At 45.9% G+C, this 19,903-nt stretch overlaps 1 protein-coding gene and 1 pseudogene across 3 annotated transcripts in view; one reads left to right on the plus strand and one right to left on the minus strand.

Annotated features, from left to right (window-relative positions):
• The first annotated feature begins 546 nt into the window (after window positions 1–546).
• FU (kinase family with ARM repeat domain-containing protein) overlaps window positions 547–19,903 on the plus strand; it is a 66,776-nt gene continuing 47,419 nt past the window's right edge. For all 3 annotated transcript variants that reach the window (XM_087384490.1, XM_087384491.1, XM_087384492.1), the window contains exons 1-4: window positions 547–694; window positions 801–875; window positions 1,170–1,262; window positions 1,448–1,522. In XM_087384490.1, coding sequence (XP_087240616.1) covers window positions 605–694; window positions 801–875; window positions 1,170–1,262; window positions 1,448–1,522 — 333 coding nt within the window. In that variant the 5' untranslated portion in view covers window positions 547–604. The remainder of the gene's footprint in view (window positions 695–800; window positions 876–1,169; window positions 1,263–1,447; window positions 1,523–19,903) is intronic.
• LOC147894849 (uncharacterized) lies at window positions 7,126–8,515 on the minus strand (annotated as a pseudogene).

Below are 19,903 nucleotides of genomic sequence, written 5' to 3' on the forward strand. Positions count from 1 at the left end.
ATTTTATTTAACCAGTCCTCTCTTTTTTCAATGCATGTTCTTGATGTCGAGTAAAAGCTACGGAATCGAAAGAAACACCCATGCCACATACAAAATCAAAGGACGATAACACCAATATTCACGTGATCATTGTCTAGCTTATGATATCTCAAACATTCTAGTGATGATTACTTTGAAGTTATCAAAGACAGAGAACTTATAAGCTCATGGAAGCAATCCCTTATTCATGTCTCCATTCGGCTTTAGTTTCCAAAAAGCACATCGCGGATAATAAAAGCACTACCCCAGATACTTACGGAGAGGATGAGGTCCGATGGACTGATGTGTTTCATCTCATCTTGAATAGATTTATTGTTTATAATGTGATGGGTAAAATAAAAAATTAAAAATCATGTTATGGGAGGGGGCTTGTGTATTTGAAGATAAGAGGTTGCATCTATGCGTCTGTTTTGTAAAATTATTATTTGTCTTCCCGCGCTCTATTTCAAAGCAAACTTTGAGGTCCGGACGACATTTCTAAGCTCGCTGCTTTGAACATCACAACCACTTCTCATTTCCAGTTCCTCGTGCGCATCACGCCTTCCTTGCTCGTCGGCTCGCAATCATGGGAGTCGAGAATTATCATGTTGTAGAGCTCGTTGGCGAAGGATCTTTCGGTAAAGTTTACAAAGGCAGACGCAAATACACTGGCCAGGTTTGGTGTTGCAAATGTGTCGATTTTCAAGCCATTTGTGTCCTCTGCTCTTTCGTTAAGGCGTGTACAGAGGCCCGATCGACAATGCATTTGTTGTTCGTTGCAGACGGTCGCTATGAAATTCATTCTCAAGCACGGCAAGAGCGATAAAGATATCGAGAACCTACGACAAGAGATCGAGGTGACCCTCACAAACAATTATTCTTTTGGCCCAATCATTCCCTGGCCAGAGAGTTTCGAAAATTACAGCATGAGAACGACATGCTAACAGTTGCCCTTAAAATACGTTGTGGTGTGGTTGGCAAGATTCCTTTGTTCCCGATTCGGAATATAATCACTGTTGTTCCGATTGCTGGTTATTGAAATCTCCTGTTTTCTTATAAAAGTATATATCGATATGAATTGTCTCCATCTTATAATTTGACTTGCACTGGCTATCATTGACCAAATCCTTAATTTTAACAATTTGATTCAGATTCTCCGTAATTTAAAGCATGAAAATGTCATAGAAATGCTGGACGCCTTTGAAAGCCCTCAAGAATTCTGTGTGGTCACTGAATTTGCACAGGTAACAATATTCAGGTCGTTCCTTCTCTCATGCCTTTATCTTCTTCTTCTCCGTGATAACGCTGAGTACTGCTTGATCTCCTGTGATAAAATATAATTAATGTGATTAATTTTTTACAATTGGAGCCAGGGGGAGTCTTATAGCTAACTGGACTTCTCATGTCAGCTCTTGAATAATGTGGACAGGGTGAACTCTTTGAAATTCTTGAGGATGACAAATGCCTTCCAGAAGCCGAGGTTCAAGCAATTGCCAAGCAACTGGTAAATGATTGCTGTCTTTGCAAGCCACTTATTAAGTAGTAGCTAATGCTGTGTGGTCTGTTCTGGAAAGATGGTTTGTTTCTTACGAAACGAGTCCTCATGGTGCAGTGTGCTATCTAAGAATACTAGTGACGTTGGAAGTTAGCCTTTGTATGCTCTTCAGCTTTTCCATTGTATATTATGTATTGTGAACCCATAGAGAGAGAGCCCCCCATGGCTGTACCCAGCATTACAATTTTCTTGGTCCGATGCCCCTGGTGAGCCAGCATACTTAGGACGTAGAGAGAGAGAGAGAGAGAGAGAGAGAGAGAGAGAGAGAGTATTAACGTCCACGGGAGACCAACAGGTCTATGGGACAATTCAAAAAAACCCATCTAGTACATTTGCTTATGGAGGGCACATGGCAGCTCCCAAGGAGTCCAAAAAAGTGACTCCAGTTATTGAGAGAGAGAGAGAGAAAGAAAGATTAACATCCTCAAGAGGCCTCATGGGCCTATGGGACAAAACACACACCAAAAGGTAAACACCAAACATCAATTATAGATTGAGAGTCTCGTGGGAGTATGTATATCACTCACAAAGTTATTATAGGTTAACTATGGTCTACTACAAAAGACGATCGTCCTGCATTACATCAGTTTAAGATTGGGAGTCTTTGGGTTTGGATTTGAACTCTTTGATTAGTGCTTTTCCATCTTTGTAAACAGCCCATTTTCCTTCTTTTCGAGCATCCTTCAGGAGACATGGAATTATTTTATGGTGGTTGCATGTGGGAGGTGTTGGATCAAGAGCCTTGTTTCATGCAAATAGTGCTAATCTTCTCCTCACGCATGCCTTGTGCAGCACAAACCTTGCTTATAGTCTCTTAGATAATGCCATAACCAGCCATATGACTTTATTTCAAATCTTAGGGCTCACGTTTGTGAAGTAATTGAATGGACAACAATCCACTCTTTGATGTTGGTGTCTGATTGTCGTTATGATGGTCTCTTGTGCAAAGATGTTATCCTAGGTGAGGTGATCTTGTTTGAAATCAACTTGGAATTGCTCTTGTATCTTGTCAATCAGCAACTTCTTTCAATTAGCTCTTGGCTTATCAGTTTCTCTTTCTCTCTCTTTGTCTCTCTTTCTCAGTCTTTGTTACCAGCTATGCATAGAGTTGCACCTCTCTTTCTTTATAAAGGAGCTGTCTTTGGCGGAGCTCTCTCTGAGGAGCTGTCTTTGGAGGAGCTCTTGCTAAGGAGCTGTCTTTGGAGGAGCTCTCTTTGAAGGTCTTTGGAGGAGTTGTTTTTGGAGAGACATTGTTGCATCTAGCTTTGAGACCAAGCTTATTAGAATCTCTATCTAGATTTAGGGTGTTGACATTGCAAAACGAGGAATGTTTTGTATTGGGGACTAGTAGGTCCTATCTAGTGGAATTGAGAATGTCTTTTCATCTCATTGTCCTTTGTCTTGTTGCATGCTTCTAATTTGGAACGATGGGCTGTCCTCTCTTAGAGTGCATAGTATGAGCCCTAGTTTGACAGTTTCTCCCTTGCCTTACTTCTCTCCCTCTCTCTCTCTCTCTCTCTTTCTCTCTCTCTCTCTCTCTGTGTGCGACTAGTAGAGAGTGGTGTTGATACGACATGGTATGCACGGATATCCACGTGGTTTGGTAGTCACAGCATTCATATGGACAAACTTCCCCCTTTTCAGTACAGTTTGGATGCGCCACGTGAGATGATCCCACGAGATGAAATCAACCATATCATATGGTTGGACCTCCTTGAGCTCCACATCTAGGGCTTGGGGGGGAGAGGAGTTCTCCACCAAGATCTAGCTCTACCATGACCACTTCTTGAGGGTCTCAGAGCATGCTCTTGTCATCAGACCTTAGTATCTCGAGGACAAGAGAGTCTCACATGCATTGAGGGTCGCTATTGGTCAGTTGCGACTCTCATCACATTAGCTGCGGATTGAGGCTGGGAGAGTTGTAGGCATATCTAGAGAGCAAAGGACTTGCACACTATGCCAGATGGAGAAGATCGAGACGTAGGAGCATTTTCTAAGTGTTTGCCCAGTCTATCATGAGATACGAGGATGACACCATTGCTTCTTTCAGGAGGGGCATGGCTTTGGTCCACTTACATGGCTGATCCATTTTCACGATCATGTCTGTGTTGGGTTCTACTTGATTGAGATGCATCGACGGAGAGACATTGATGCGACGTATCAGACAGTAGCAGAAACTGATGCCATAGGTCACTAATATTGACAGGTCATTGACTTTTGTTATATATTTCTATGCATTTGAGTCAGCTGCCAATGAGGTTGAGGGAGAGGAGCTTGAGGGGATGAGAGCATCATGGATTAGCAGTAGGAGAGTCCACCACGATGCTGCCAGACGAGAACACACTCCACGTGCGACACGGATAGGGACCGGCACGCATGATCGAGGTTCGGTCTATCTCAACCCTTCTTAGAGGCGACCGTGAGAGGCAAGGCATCACCCTTGATGTAGTCCACCGGATCCAGAGATCAAGGAGACCACTCCCTCCCCCACGTTGCGAGACACCTCAACAAACATAGATATGAGAGCTCCTCACATCTCATCAAAGAGCCACTAGGTTACCTGGATATATGGAACTTGAGCATGTACTAGGAGTGCTAGCTCTAAGCACCTGATACTTCTCTGTTATTTGGCTTTCCCTACTCTAGCATTTCGACACTTGTTTCATTAGTTTAGCACTTTGGCTTTTTAGCTTTCAACAAGGGTCTTAGTGAACCCTTTGCTTCAGCCCTCAATGGCTTGTATGAGTCACCTTTTTGGCTTGTACTTTGTCTCATAGGCCCGCGAGGACTCTTGTAGATGTTAATACATCTTTCTTTCTCTCTCTCTCTCTCTTTATAAAGGTGTCTTTGGAGGAGCTCTCTTTGAGGAGCTGTCTTTGGAAGAGCTCTTGCTAAGGAGTTGGCTTTGGAGGAGCTCTCTTTGAAGGATCTCTCTTTGAAGTAGGTCTTTGGAGGAGCTATCTTTGGAGGACACTGTTGCCTCTAGCTTTGAGACCAAGCTTATTAGAATCTCTATCTAGAGGTAGGGTATTGACATTGCAAAATGAGGAATGTCTTGTATCGTGGACTAGGTGGGTCCTATCTAGTGGAATTGAGGATGGCTTTTCATCTTGTTGTCCTTTGTCATGTTGCATGCTTCTAATTTGGAATGATGGGCTATACTCTCTTAGAGTGCATAGTACGAGCCATGGTTTGACAGTCTCTCCCTTGCCTTACTTCTCATCAATATCTTTTAACAAGAATCCACGGCTTCATGGATTGAGGTTGCATGGCTCAGGACACCCTTATGGTGCTGCTATATAAAGCCTCTTGGAAGGAGGATCTAGGATTGGAATTTGGCTTTGATACCAATGTAAAAAAGCGAGCAACTTAATGCTTAGGTTGCATGTTGTTTAACATTGCATCTTAGAAGCAACGAGTATAACTTTTTTAAAAATCATAAAGGAATCTACTCCAAACACAATTAGACATCTTCCATAGAGATTAGGGATTAGAGAGGCCCTTTTCCCCCATTGAGATTGATTCTTGGTGCAATATGATCTATTTTAAAATTGATTCCTTATTAGCAAGCCACACAGTGATTGTAGAAGCCTTAAATTCATAGCACCAGAATACCCAAAAATGGTACAACTAGCACAAGTACTACCCGATCGTAGATTTTTGGAAAGACGTGAAGAAGATTTTCGGAGTAGATTGAGAGGTAACGATTTCTCAAAATGACTTTTTTTGTTGGAATATTAGTCCAAGTGGTTAGAGCATATGTGGGACATGAGCAAGAATAGATGGTGCGATGACTATAGAGAAACCCAGTCTAGTATCTTTCTGATTGGATACCTTGCTAATGACTCCATGTTGCGGAATTACACTGTGTATGCAATGAAAGAATCTCAAGGACCAAAGGAATCAATGTAATCTGACTTCAAATAATATGTGTGCACAAGTAGAAGAAGAGAACGCTTCAGTTTTGGAAGATAACTTGCAGTAGAACAGCCAAAATCCTTAGGTATAGATAGATGAATCAAGCACAAAACCTGCAGTTTTGTTAGCAACTACTTGGTGCACTGGTAACTACTACTACTGCTGTAGAACTCCTCTTGGATCACCATGTGCCCCTTTGATAGGCTCCAGTAGCTTGCTCTAAGGCTGCTCCCTCTCGCACATGCTTGTGCTCTCCTATTGGCTATAGGTGTGCACAAAGTGGTGCCCCAAATGGTTGAGGGCTGGTTCTCTCTTAACTACTCAATGTGCCCATAGTGGGCCTTTTTATAGGGCTAGGGAGTTGACCAAATCCGTTAGTTAAACATCTGTCTAGATCACTCAGTCAATGACCAATCAAGATCAGCTGACTTGCCATGTTTACATCTGTACGACCAACCTGTACTAGAGTTTGTCAACCTAGCAATTGACAGATTGCCCTATGGCTTTGTTGCTGGTGCAATCTATTGGGCCCTTTCCTAGCTCTTCTGCCCACTGCCTGGGCTCAAGCTCAAGGCTGGCCACAACATAGTCCTTAAGCTTGCCTTGAACCGGTGTTTTCAGTCAGCCCTAATTGTTGGACTGTGTTGCAGTCCATGTGGTAGCTTGCACTGTTGCCACATGGCTGCTTATGGATGTCCTCCACCTTGGTTTTCCCATGTGGCATTTGTATGTGATGCTCACACAACAGCCTTTGAAGGCTCCCCCCCACCCCACCCCGTCTTTGTAGGCAGCATGTCCCCTTGCTTCCTCATATGAGGGCTTATGGGTGTGACAAGGGATCTCCTATTCCAACACTAGTGGTGGAGATTGTCACGAAATTGTACTTCTCTCAAGAATAAAGAGAAATCTTTTATTTATTGACTTTGGTCAAAGAAAGTTTGGTTAATTAGAGCAAGTTTACTTTCCTTTGTTTTACATTTATTAGTGAGCATTGTGGGGATGCCCCCAAGGGACTAGGATTAGTCCATGAACTAGAATGCATGCTTAGCTAACCTCTAATGGGTTGAAGTGTTGGATATTGTATATTGTTTGTCCAGGACCTTGAAGAGTGCTAAAAGGCCCACGTTTTAAGGGGAAAGGTGCACGAACTTGCATAGTTACTAGGGAACGGGAATGTTTCAGGAACGGGGGGGGTCGGAACGGGAACGTTTCGGGAAGGGGGAATGTGGGAACGGGAATGGGAACGCCACGTCATATGACACGTCATCAATCACATGGAAAGATACCAAAATATGCTAAGAAAAACTAGATGTAGCAGCTTTAAGATTTCCATTTGATCTTTAGACTTTTAAAGACAAAAAATCCTTAGAAAATTGAAATATAAATCAATGCAAATTGAAATGTCCATTGTGCAATGTGCAATGTGCAATGTGCATAAACTTTAAAGTTTAAAGCTTTAAGTCATAGAATTGCAGATCATAGAGGCTCGAGCATATAATATGCAAAATACAACAAAATGAGGCCATGCCTCAAGCTTGAACAGAAGGCCTCAATACCAAATAGTAAAAAAAAGGACTCGAGACTCTCGAGTCAAGTACATGGTATATAGGAAGATAGAGAGTTAGGCTTGCCGCCTAATGGTCTACCGGAACAGAGGACTCCCCCTCATCCTGCTGAGCGTGATCTTTAGCCTCGACTTGGGGGTCATCATCCTCATGCTCATCCTCAGGCTCAGCCTCGTGAGCACCCTCTGCATCACTGTCGGAGTCCTCACGTGGTCGAAATCCAAGATACGGTTAAGGAGTGTAATTTGCCCTGAACTTGTTAAGCAAACGCAAGTTTGCATTAACAAATACAAGATCATTTGCCTTCTGAACGCCAAGCCTGTTCCTCTTTTTTGTTGCAATGTTCCCAAAATTACTCCACAACCGCTCAATGAGTGAAGAGCTAGCCCCCTGGCTGAGTATACGAATGGCCATATTCTGCAACAATGGAGTATTTGCCCCATAGTCCTCCCACCAACGAACGGAGGAAATCTTGAGCCTTTCTGCTTGTGCATCCTCCAATCCAAATAACCCTTTTCCTTGCCTATAAATTGACAGCTCCTCCCGCACCTTCTTCCTATCATCTGTACTTGGGACAAGTCATCTCAATATCCGCTCCCATCCTTGCACTGCCTCCTTATCTGTTTCTTGCCCCTTCCCTTGAAATTTTGGATCCAAAATAAAGGCTGCAGCCTCTAAAGGTGAATGATATTCCGTCCATCGAGAGGTTGCAAGTGCCCTAATCTCCTCCTTCCTCCAAGCATATAAGTCATCAATGCCCTGAATAGTCTCAATCATCCTATCCAGTCCTTCATACACCTTCCCAATGCAAGGACTATCCCCATCAATAAGCCTCAACATCAAAATAATAGGCTTTGAAACCCGAAGCAAGAGGCGAACATCATAGACAATGGTCTTGCATCTCTGAGCCCTTGTAGTGCTATGCTCACGCCATGCATCCCACTCACTCGAAACAACAAGCTGTCTCAATTGAGTTTTCAGCTTAAAAAGACGCCTCAACATGATGAAATTATATGCAAAGCGCGTCTCAGAATACTTTATGAGATTCTTGTTGGGGGATATCTTCCAAAAAACAGCCAGGATGTAGTGGTGGCGAGTGATGAAAGAGACAACATGATTACCCATATCAAAGATAGGATCCACCCAATCCAACTTACCAGTATCCTTTAGGAGATTATTCAGCCCATGTGCCATGCAAGGAGTGAAGGTAAGATGAGGGTACTTCGCTTCAAGAATCCTCCCCGCTGCCCTGTTGGCGTTCTTGCCATCTGAACAAGTTGGATTGGACATGTTGTGCCCCCACTTACTCAATGGCCTCCATACAAATGCTAGCCAACCTCTCGGCTGACTTTCTCACCTCTGAATTATCAATAGCTTTAATGAAAAAGCTAGCCCCTTTGGAGTATGCAATGATGCCCTGAATAGAGCGGCTCCTAGTGTCACTCCATCCATCTCCCATCAATGTGACATTGCATCTCAGCCATATGTCTTTGATGGGAGTCAAAGCATGCTCTATGGCCGTCTTCTCTGTCGCCAAGATTGTGGTGTGCAGCGCCTCACATGAGGGGGGAGTCTAAGATGGACCAAATGCTGCAATCTCCTTCACCATATCAATGAAGTAAGGATTGCGGGCCTTCATCGTGGGCACATCTGCTCCATAAAAGAATCGGCCCACTGTTGCATCTACCTGTGCCCTCCTCCCAGGATGCCATGAGGCCACAAGGCTAGCCTGCACGACTCTTGGAGCCCGTGAACTAGCAGCCCTTAAAGGTGTGGATGAAGCTCTACTCCCGAAGAAGGAGGCAAAAATGGAAGCAGCAAGAGTTGCTGCACTTAGGGCTGGTGGTGGCATTGGTGGTCGACCTCGAGGATCAAGAATGCCAGGGCATGCTCATGATTGGGAACAACATGGCAACAATTAATGCCTCTATTTGGAACTTTGCATAGATGAGCTTGCACTCGGTCTGCCCCTCCACTTGCAAAGGCAATTGCATGCTCCTCCTTTTGAATTGGCGTACTTGGCCACAGGATCCACCTCCTTCCACCACTCGGATTTCTGGTCCGTGTCAATGCCTCTTGGAGGAGTCATTGAGTGGGCTCGAGAGAAGAGGGAGGGAGTGTGGAGAGGGGGGGGGGTGCTGTTGGTGGAGACTTGGAGAGGGCTGAGCACCGAGTAGTGAGCAATGAGAGAAGGGGGCTGAAGGGAGTGGAAGGAGTAGAAGAGAGTGGAAGGAGAGGGGGCTGAGTGGCTGAGTGGAAGGGGGTGGAGAAGGGAATGGAAGGGGAGGGGGCTGAGTGGAGAAGGGAGTAGAAGGAGAGGAGGCTGAGTGGAAGGAGAGGGGGCTGAGTGGCTGAGTGGAAAGGGGTGGAGGAGGGAGTGGAAGGGGAGGGGGCTGAGTGGAGAAGGTTTAAGGGAGTAGAAGGAGAGGGGCTGAGTTGAAGGGAGTGGAAGGAGAGGGGGCTGAGTGGAAGGGAGTGGAAGGAGAGAGAGTAGAAGGGAGTGGGAGGGGAGGGGGCTGAGTGGAAGGATAGGGAGTAGAAGGGAGTGGGAGGCAGGATGGAGAGTGCGAAAACCCCCCATTGGCAGCTATACATGTTCCTGCGCAACTCAAACCGGGAATGCTAAACCCTAGACGTTCCGGCCGTTCCCTGGACATTCTCTAGCCGTTTCGGCCGCGTTCCTTGGCGTTCCCAAAATTGGGAATGTTCCCTGGAGTTCCTGGTAGGCGCTCCACCTAGGAACAACGTTCCCACATCCCAGGTTGACGGAACGCCATTCCCTCGTAACTATGGCACCAAGGTGGACAACCAGCTTTGAGGAAAGGGGCCTATGGAGTAAAAGCGCCAACTACAGCTTTATGGGTCGCCTGTTCCTAAAAAGACTAATTCAGCCAACTTTCCTTGGCTGAAAAGCTTGGTCCTTTTTCTTCTACAAGACACGTATCAGTTGTTGCTTCCATCAAGTGTCGTGCACTAGGAGGTCTTTTCCAGATTTAGGCCGTGCTTGTAGAAGATTACATATTTCTTTTGAATGGTTGCCCATGGGGGTGGTCTACCCATTGGCCCTTGGTTGGAGTAGATGTGTAGTTACTAGTGATGGGAGATGCTATCCCTGCACACAGATGGAGACCTTGAGACGATTCCATAGCCTTTGGAGTTGCCCCAGCACAAAGGATTTGGCAGGGGTCCTTCGGATAGTGACTTGGATGCATACGTTGCAGTGGGACGACAGTGTTTGGGAGACGGTGTCCAACATCACTGCTTGGAACACTTGGGTTGGTCGTTGCAGCTTGGAACATTTGGGTTGGTCGTTGCAGCTTGGTGATGGGAGGTCACCAAGTCTCCCTAGCAGTCACCCTTGTCATCATCTCCCAGGATATAATCTATACCCTTGCGTGCCATATGGGAGTGCGGGATGTCATGATCAAGGGCGACAATTGAGAGGCATCATAGTTGCACAAAACGTCGTTTCGGCACGTAGAAATGGAAATGCCAAAATGGCATTGTTGTCGAAATGGTGAAACGGTGTTTCGAAAACCTACTTGCCAAAAAATTGATAGGGTTTCTGGCTCACATTCTAGCCTCTCCTACTCCTATCCTACTCTCCTATTCCTACTCCTACTCCTACTACTCTCCTACTTCTCTCCCACTCCATCCTCTTCTACTCCTCCTACTCCTACTAACTCCTCTCCTATGCTAGCCTCTCCATCCTCCTCTATTCCTCTCCTCACTCTCTTACCCTCCCTCCTCATAATCATCATTCATGAATGATAGATCATAGAATCATAGATGTTGAAGCATGTTGCATGAGTCATGACTTAATGCTAAATAGCATAATTTGTCACTTTAAGCACTATATTGATATTTGTATTGTATTATGTATACAAAACTTATTTTAAAACATAAGTTGTACCATGTTGCCGTTTCTTGTTTTGTTGTTTTGGTTGGGGTCAAAAACTTCGTTTCGCCGATTTTTGCTGTTTTCGTTTCCCCAGTTTTTGTTTTGGCTTGCCTCTATAAGAGGCAGGAACGCTTTTGCAAGGCTTGGCTTGCACGTGTCTTTTCTGTATTCACAGAGTGCCGTATTTCTTTCATGTATAGTCCCCCACCCTATTCGTTGGCACCTGTTTTAGAGATTCCCTAGGCAGTGAGTTGGGTTCTTTGAAAACGGGCTAGTTGATAGCCATTTTTCTTTTTGTTACCCACGATCAACGTCTCACAGGCTGCTGATTTGTATGGTTGGTTTTTCAAGCATTAATAGAATTTCTTTTCTTTGGCGAAAAAATATGTCCGGTCAGTTGAATCTGTTGGAAACGGAGGAAAGACTCACTCAATCCTCACACCCTTTGCACAATAGGATCATCTCTGTCTCTCACACTCAATCATGCAGTGCACTGATGAAGACCTCACTCAAACAATAGAGAATAGCCAGCATATACAAGAGAGAGAAATAGAGTTAGACGTATTTTTCCACCTAGCAAAATAAGCTTAGAGGTGAGCACGAAACAACCAACAAAGGGCTGGGCAAAATTGAGAACTCTTTGTAAGCTAATCTTGTTGAACTCTTGCAGCCTACTCCGCGTTGCCTCTTGCAGGCTTCAGTGGCTCAACAATATATAGACATACAAAATATTTCATCTGATGATTTGGAAGACTCCATAGCTGAAAAATTGAAAGTACCGGTGCAAGAACAGCAAGTTGAAGAGTTCAAACTCGTAGTGGAATACCTCGGGCCTTGGAGTAGCAACTTCAGTTGTTGGGGAGCAGGTTGGGGCAGAGAATGGCGGCGGAATTTGAGGAAGATGGCGGGCAGAGAAAAGGCAACGGGCACATAAGAATTCCAACAATGCAAAAAGATTGATGATACATGAGAGTCACGCTATATCAAATGGGGCTGCAGCAACATCTGAGAGCTGGAATAGAACTTCTTCAAAAGATACATTACTTATAATAGCAATTGGTAGCATGAATTTTGTTACGAACTCAAATTTCGTCAGAACTTGAAGAAGCCATAACTTTGACTGAAAACTTGGATTAAATCAATGTAGAAGGAAAAAATATAGAGTTCAAAGTCTTCTACAACATTGCTGAAGACTTCAAGTCAAAATTCCGCCTCCAAAGTCCATCATCATGTTTGACTTCTGCATCTCTGTCAGAGTGCCATAGTTAACATGTCTAAATCTCTCATGCCACAACCTCGAGCGCCCATGGTCTCCATGTACTATTAAGGCATTGAGTTTATATAACCCATTCTCCTTGACTCCTTGAGCCACCACCTGTCCAGTCTTGTTGGATCGGATAGTAACGTGTTGATCTTTGAATAGTTTCCGACATCTTGTGCTTATCTGTCTGACTCACTCAGAGTAAATTTTTGCAAAGATTAGGCACATAAAGTACATCAAAAATTACCTTTCAATCCCCCGGGGTTATGATAAATGGTATGCTGCCTATACCCTTCATAGGGAATGTCGGGCTGTCTCCCACAATCACCTTTGAATTGAGGTGAGCACCTTCCATAGCTTTGAATCACGCCCTTTTGTTGGACATGTGTTTCGAGCTCCGCTGTCTACACACCAGCCCTCCTTGCCCTCACTCACTGTATAAGCAGAGCAGTGCTCAATGAGTAAGAAGAGCTCACCATAAGTGACATTGGCTGAATGTATCTTTGGCTTCTCCTTGTTCTTGGACTACCTCTTCCGCTTCAAGTCTGCCTTCTTCTTTTGGCAGTCCTATGTGTAATGGCCGAGTTTCTCACAGTATAAGCACTTAACCTTTTTCTTCTTCTCTACATTTGTAGCCTTGTTGCCTTTGGAGCCTTTAGACTTGCCCTTGCTTGGCTGTCTTTCGCCAGAAATGCTTTGTTGTCCTCTTTGTTGTACAACTCCTCACGGGCCTCCTCCTGCAGCAATAAGCATCCAAGCGCTTTGAATGTAAGAGGCTTGTTTTTCTGTCTTGTTGTGGCAGTTGTGACAAAGCCTTTGAAGCTTCTAGGTAGAATGCCAAGCATCAGCAGTGCCAATTGGCTTGAATCCACCTTTTGACGAACTGAGGCAAGTGGATCTCTCACTACTTTGACTTTCGTCAAGTGGTCATGAACATAATAATCTCCCTCATCCATGCTCATGCTGAAGAGTCAGAAGACGAGACATGTTGTCTATCTCATATAGATCCTTCAAAGTGGCCCACACCTCTACTGACGTATCTGCCATCTCGATGTGAGGAATAATTGAGTTCGCCGTTGTCACTATGATCAATGCAAGGGATTGGGCATCTTTATCCTCCCATGCTTTGAGTTTATCTGCATCTATAGGCACAAGAATCCTCCCCTTCCCATCCACTTGGTCCTCCGGCTTTGCCTCTGTTCTTGTTGTGAGCTTCCACATCTTCTGAGCCACTAGATGACTCCGGATCTTCAGTTTTTAGATGGGATGATTGGTCCCATCTAGTTCTCCGGACTCTCCAAAGTTAGGGATAGTAAAAGAAGGAATATGAGTGGAGGAGGAAGGAAGAGCAGTGGCTAAAGAGGTTGTGGAGTTCAGCATCTTGCTGCAACACACAACAAATCCGCAAATAACTCTTGCCGTAGGAAATGACAGAACTCTTGTGCAAACCTGAGTTGAATTGGGGTCACCTTTGTATAGAGGGAATTCTTCCTTCAATGTGAAGACCTAGAGCTGCAGCTTTGGCTCTGATACCATGTTGAAAATGGAGGAAAGACTCACTAATCCTCACACCCTCTGGCGAATAGGATCAGGTTCGTCTCTCACACTCAATGATGCAGCCCACTGATAAAGGCCTTACACAAACAATAGAGAATAGACAGCGTATACAAAGAGAGAGAAATAGAGAGAGAACTCAGATGTATTCTGCCCCCAAGTAGTGGATGAAACAATCTCAGCGGTGAGCACAAAACAACCAGCAAAGGGCTGGGCAAAACTGAGAACTCTCTGTAGGCTAACCTTGCTGAACGCCTGCAGCTTGGTCACCGCTTCCTCCTATAGGCTTTAGTGGTTGATGAAGATTGTGTGTGGGGAGATGGTTTTATATAGCAGTCTGTCAGTCCCCCTCTCTAGCCGACTTGTTGGTCGGTTGCCTTAGACTGGGCCGACCAGCCTAGTTGGCTTCTGGCCGACCCACCTGGGCAGGCCTATAAATAGGCCCTGCCAGTGGGCCTTAAGGCTTGTTGTTGCTGCACCTCCTGCAGCCCAAAATGCTGCTCCAGATCTGCCCTCGCAGTCATATGCCCCCTATGTCCTCATATGGGGGGGTCTCACAAGTGGGGACATTGACCTCCAACAAAACATCAAAGCAAGTATGGGATACTTTATAAAACATGTTCCAGGCATATCAGAACACTTAAAATAAGATCCAGGATCTTTGTGAGGAGTTGCTCAATATTGATAAAGTGATGGTAGACAATCTGCTCATTTCCACCACTTTGAACTCTTTGCGAGAGTGATACTTATCTTTTCATACGTCATTCAACTGGTCTATGAGGGTAATCCTAACACACTCATATTCTAGGAAATAGTGGGGTGGTTGTTGTGGAAAGAGCAGACATGGAAAAATATGGCAGCTGGCTCACGTGGAGTTAATAAGGTTCTTATTGCCAAAGACAAAAGGGAAACACATTTTTGAACTTTGGTTACAGATTCTACCCATTCTAATGCAAATAAGGATGATGATTCAGTCAGCTTTGTGGCTGAAGAATGCACTTTTTTTGTGTGCAGTTATGACGCTAGACACAAAGTTGCATCACTCAGTGTGCCTGAAACTTCATTCATTGTTTGGTACTTTGACAATGGTGCATCCACGCACATTGTTGGAATTATTTAGGTCAACTCCTCACTTGTGCGCCCCCAAATGAGGAGAAAGAAAGAAAGAAAGAAAGTTTATTAAAGTCTTCGGAAGACCGATGGGTCTATGAGATTGTGAAAAACCTGATACAATGAGCTATGGTATTGGAGCTACTAAACGAGCATCCACACCAATGCAAAATGGCAGTACTAAGTCCTAAGTACAACATAGTCATGTCGATAGTTGACTATATACCAATCTCAGCATCATCATCATCATCATCAACATCATCATAATAATAATAATCAGCATCATCAGCAACATGACATCAGGATGGGTGAGGCAGGCATGAGGTCAGCAATAGAGCGCTCTCGGTCCCTCAAGGGTGCAGTCTTGGTACGTCTCTTGGTCATAGCTCTGCGTCTAACCAAGGCCACTGTGACCCCTGTCGGTCTGGCTCCAACCCTAAACAAGGAGGGGATGTCCCCAAGTATGATCTATGTGTCAACCCTTTGTCTGAGCTGTCGGGTCACAGGCTTCGGGTCACCGTCATGTCGAGGTCTCGTCTCGTGGGGGTCTATGTGATCTGGCTGAAAGAACTCCGTGACAGAGCTCTGAGAGGTATCAGTCGAGGAAGAAGTCTACTCCTTATTAAGCAACTAGCAATCCCCAATTTCTGGGGCAAACATAACAGTTTGCAGGCCAGCCAAAAGGTCAGCAAGCAGGGCCAAACTAGTGGCCAGAAAGGCCAGAACTGGCCGACCAACTGGCCGACCAGCTGGCCGACCAGCTAGGTCAGGCCTATAAAGGCACTAGACCCCCACACTCTAAAATGACAGGACAGGACCTGTAGTTGCTCCTCATCTCCGCCATTCTTTGCTGCAGCCCCGCCTGCTCCATCTACCTCTCCTCTTCAGATTTGCCTTCTCTCTGCCTCTCCTTCTTGCCTCCTGGCTGCTCCATCTTCTCCTCCAGATTTGCCCCATCCTGCTCCAGATCTGCTCCTCTGCTCCTTCTGCTCCAGATCTGCTCCTTTTCTTCATCATGTTGCTATTTCAGATAGCTTGAAGGTTCCTTCCTCAGAGCATGCTGGTTTTCAGCCATTTCCTAGGGCAGCTCTAGCCCTTCATCTTCTTCGTCATCATCGAGCTACGCGGAGGGTTGCGTTTCGCTCCCTCTGCTGCTATCTTTTCTACCGTTTCTCTACATGGAATCATCTTTCTGATTCACCTCAGCCACGGTCCTTGAGACACACCGGCTGGAGGTTCTTGTATTCAGTTTTTCATATTACCGACAGGCACTATGTTTTCTGAGTTCTGTTCTTCAGTTGTGTCTGAGTATTGTCTATTTTCTGATCGCTCCACTGCAAACCCTATCGTTTCTCTATATGGTATCAGATCTAAAGACCCCAAATCTCTGGTGATCTAAAGATCCTGCTTCTTCAAGGAGGCCATAGGTACGGGGAGCATCACTCCTATGAACATATCAGTTTCCTCTTCATTCCGCTGCGCACTAAGGGAGAGAACTCCATCTTCTACTCCCATCCCTCCCTCCCTTTCAGAATTCCATCTTCTACTCCCATCCCTCGCTCCCTTTCTTACCTCCATCTTCTACACTCATCCCTCCCTCCTTTTTCGGTTTCAGGCTTGACACTCCCCATTCCTTCGAACAAGGAGGTCATGATCCTTCACCTCTACCAGATCTCCATCGGCATCGACTTTCAGGATCTACAAGTTCTCCCTAGGCGGGACCCTTTTTCTGTTCAGATGTGTCTTGATGACTGTTGTTTCGATTCTTCTACACTCATGGAGGCGGAGATAGACTCTTCTCTCCCGAGGTCCAAGATCGGGCACACACTGGCTCACTGTTCAGCTACGACCTCTTCCTTTGGGGGAATCCTACCATCTCTAGATTATCACTGCTGCTACGACATATTTGCTTTTCCCTCCACCTTTCGGCGTTGAGAGGGGGTGGCTTATTCTCTCAAGCTTCACAGTGTTCTTAGTTCTATATGGTATCATACGTGTAACTCAGGCACTTGAGGAAGTGAACAATTCCCTTGCAAGGGCACTCCTATTGTGACCTTCTCTGCATTTTTTGCATTTCATCTCTAGGGCATTTCGCAGGGATAGCCACCACCGTCGACATCCCTACACGAAGCTCCAAGCACACAATGTCTGCCCCTCCAAATTGGCAATTGAGAGGGGGTATTAAGCAACTAGCAATCCCCAATTTTTGGGGCAAACATAACAGTTTGCAGGCTAGCCAAAAGGTCAGCCAGTAGGGCCAGACTAGTGGCCAGAAAGGCTAGAACTGGCCGACCAGAACTGGCCAGAACTGGCTAGAACTGGCCGACCAGCTGGCCGACCTGCTGGCAGGCCCACCGACCAGTTGGCCGACCAGCTAGGTCAAGCCTATAAAGGTACTAGACCCCCACACTCTAAAATGACAGGACAGGACCTGCAGCTGCTCCTCATCTCCGCCATTCTTTGCTGCAGCCCCGCTTGCTCCATCTACCTCTCCTCTTCAGATCTGCCTTCTCTCTGCCTCTCCTTCCTGCCTCCTGGCTGCTCCATCTTCTCCTCCAGATCTGCCCCATCCTGCTCCAGATCTGCTCCTCTGCTCCTTCTGCTCCAGATCTGCTCCTTTTCTTCATCATGTTGCTATTCTAGATAGCCTGAAGGTTCCTTCCTTAGAGCATGCTGGTTTTCAGCCATTTCCTAGGGCAGCTCTAGCCCTTCATCTTCTTCGTCATCATCGAGCTACACGGAGGACTGCGTTTCGCTCCCTCTGCTGCTATCTTTTCTATTGTTTTTCTACATGGAATCATCTTCTGATTCACCTCAACCACGGTCCTTGAGACACACCAGCTTGAGGTTCTTGTATTCAGTTTTTCATATTACCGACAGGCACTATGTTTTCTGAGTTCCGTTCTTCAGTTGTGTCTGAGTATTGTCTATTTTCTGATCGCTCCACTGCAAACCCTATCGTTTCTCTATACTCCTGGCTCCATGCTCGAAGTATCCTCTCGTGATGTCTAAGCACCTCATGAATGAAACCAGCCAAACACCACTGGTTTGGGTAGGAGAGGAAACGGGCCAAAATCCCATAACTATCTTTGAAGAGGCAATAGAAATGCCCTCGGATCTCATAGTAAGCAAGCCACCTGAAGATTAAATGCTCCTCTATCTCAACCTCCTGCATGTCACACAGTGTGCATGTGCGCCTCTCCCTGGGTAACCGCTCTGCTCTGTTGCTCTCGATACGAAGTCTGTGTGAAGCATAGTTAGGGGAAACGGAAACGGGGAAACGGGGAACGGAAACGGAAACGGAAACGTTTCGGGATTTCTGGGAGGGCTGAAACGGGGAAACGCCACGTCAGCAAGGGAGGGGAGTAGATGATGATGGAGGGCTGAAGCAGGCTGCAGGAGAGAAAGGAGAGGAAATGGAGTGAATGGGGCTGAAGGAGGGCTGGAAAACCTTGAGGATGGAGAGAGTATGAGGCTGAAGGAGTGGAAGGAGCCTGGAGACCAAAATCAAAAGCAAAAAGACAAAAAATGTGATTTTGGAGACCTAGCAGCCTGTGTTGTCTGAAACGGCACGTTTCAGAACTCTGAAACGGCACGTTTCAGAACTCTGAAACGCGTTTCAGACTGGCTGAAACGTTTCAGCCAGCCGTTTCAGGGTCCTGAAACGTTTCAGACTCTGAAACGTGTTTCAGGAAACAGGGCTTCTCTGAAACGGCGTTTCAGGCCTGGCTGGGCTCTGAAACGCGTTTCAGCGTAACTGTGGTGTGAAGAGATCCGGAACTGCCCAAGAGAGATCCTCAGTGAGTGGGGTAGGTGAATTTGCGTGTATCCTGGTGGATCAATGAAACCCTCTGTTGTGATATGTAAGAAGTGATCTTTGTAGAAGCCTAGCTTCACTGGAAAATCACTCGGGCCCAACCAAGTCCGGAATGTGTGAAGTTGTAGTAGATCCTCACGGATAACCTGGTCGATCTCGTGTGATAGGAGTGGAGAGAATGGAGCATCCATGTTGTACTGGAATGGAGGTAGTCTGTCCATGTGGAGCCCTAGTCCCTCAAACCATCTCTCTGTGCGTGCGTACTAGCCCCTCTGGTCCCCCCTTGCTGCAAGTGCCATAGAAGAGGATAGTGCTAGCCATGGTATCCTGCTACGCCTAGAGGTGTAATCCCCATACTCCCTCACTCGGTACAGATATGTGATGACCTGAAATGCAGCATCTAGCTGTAATGGGGGTGACCCAAACACTAATAGGGACTCAGAGAAGCCACATAGGCAGCCACGGGGGCAGATTTGAAGGTATTGGTAGGGCTGCTACTGCAACAATGTAGTGTCTAGTGGTATTGTTTCACAACGGAAGACAGACAGTAATGCCCAGGAGCTCACATAGTGTGGTGTGGGGTATGGAATCACAAACTTCTTAACATAATGCGCAAGCCAGTAAATAGACAATGCTTAGAGACAAATATAGAAGCAACTTTTTATATTTCCGTCTGTCCAGAAACTAGGACAGGATACAAAACCAAAAGGTCCTTCTACTACAAGCGTGTCACTTCTAGATCTCTGAGCCCGCGTGCTCCACCTCGAGCATATGTAGACTCTCTGTCTAAATCCCTTCCACCTTGCTGTCCGGAAGCCAGCCTAGGTGGGCTGCCACTCTAGCTCAGTCTGCAGCTTCTCTTGGGTCACCTTGTCCTCCTGGATGTAGGCCTAAGGCTCCCCCTTTTCTGCTCCTGTCTGCTGTCCTGAAGGCTTCTCAAAGGAATGATTATGGAGGCCCCTAGGGCCCCCTTTTTATAGGGCAAAGCCCTACTCAAAATAGCCGACCCAAACTGGCCGACTTCAGGGTCCGTTTGGGCCTACCCTGGTCTGTAGGAATACATGCTGTAGGCAGCCCCTTTTAGGGCAGTTGTGGACCCTGCCTAGCCACGTGGCTTTCAGACATTGGCCCAGGTAATGCAGCCCTATATCCCGACCTGCAATGGTCCTCTTTTGCTGCCCAAAACCTGTCCATCTGTTGTGCC

Source organism: Dipteris shenzhenensis, chromosome 14 (genome assembly GCF_047967505.1).
Source record: "Dipteris shenzhenensis isolate YYH24624 ecotype China chromosome 14, Dip_SZ_1.0, whole genome shotgun sequence".
Taxonomy (NCBI): Eukaryota; Viridiplantae; Streptophyta; class Polypodiopsida; order Gleicheniales; family Dipteridaceae; genus Dipteris; species Dipteris shenzhenensis.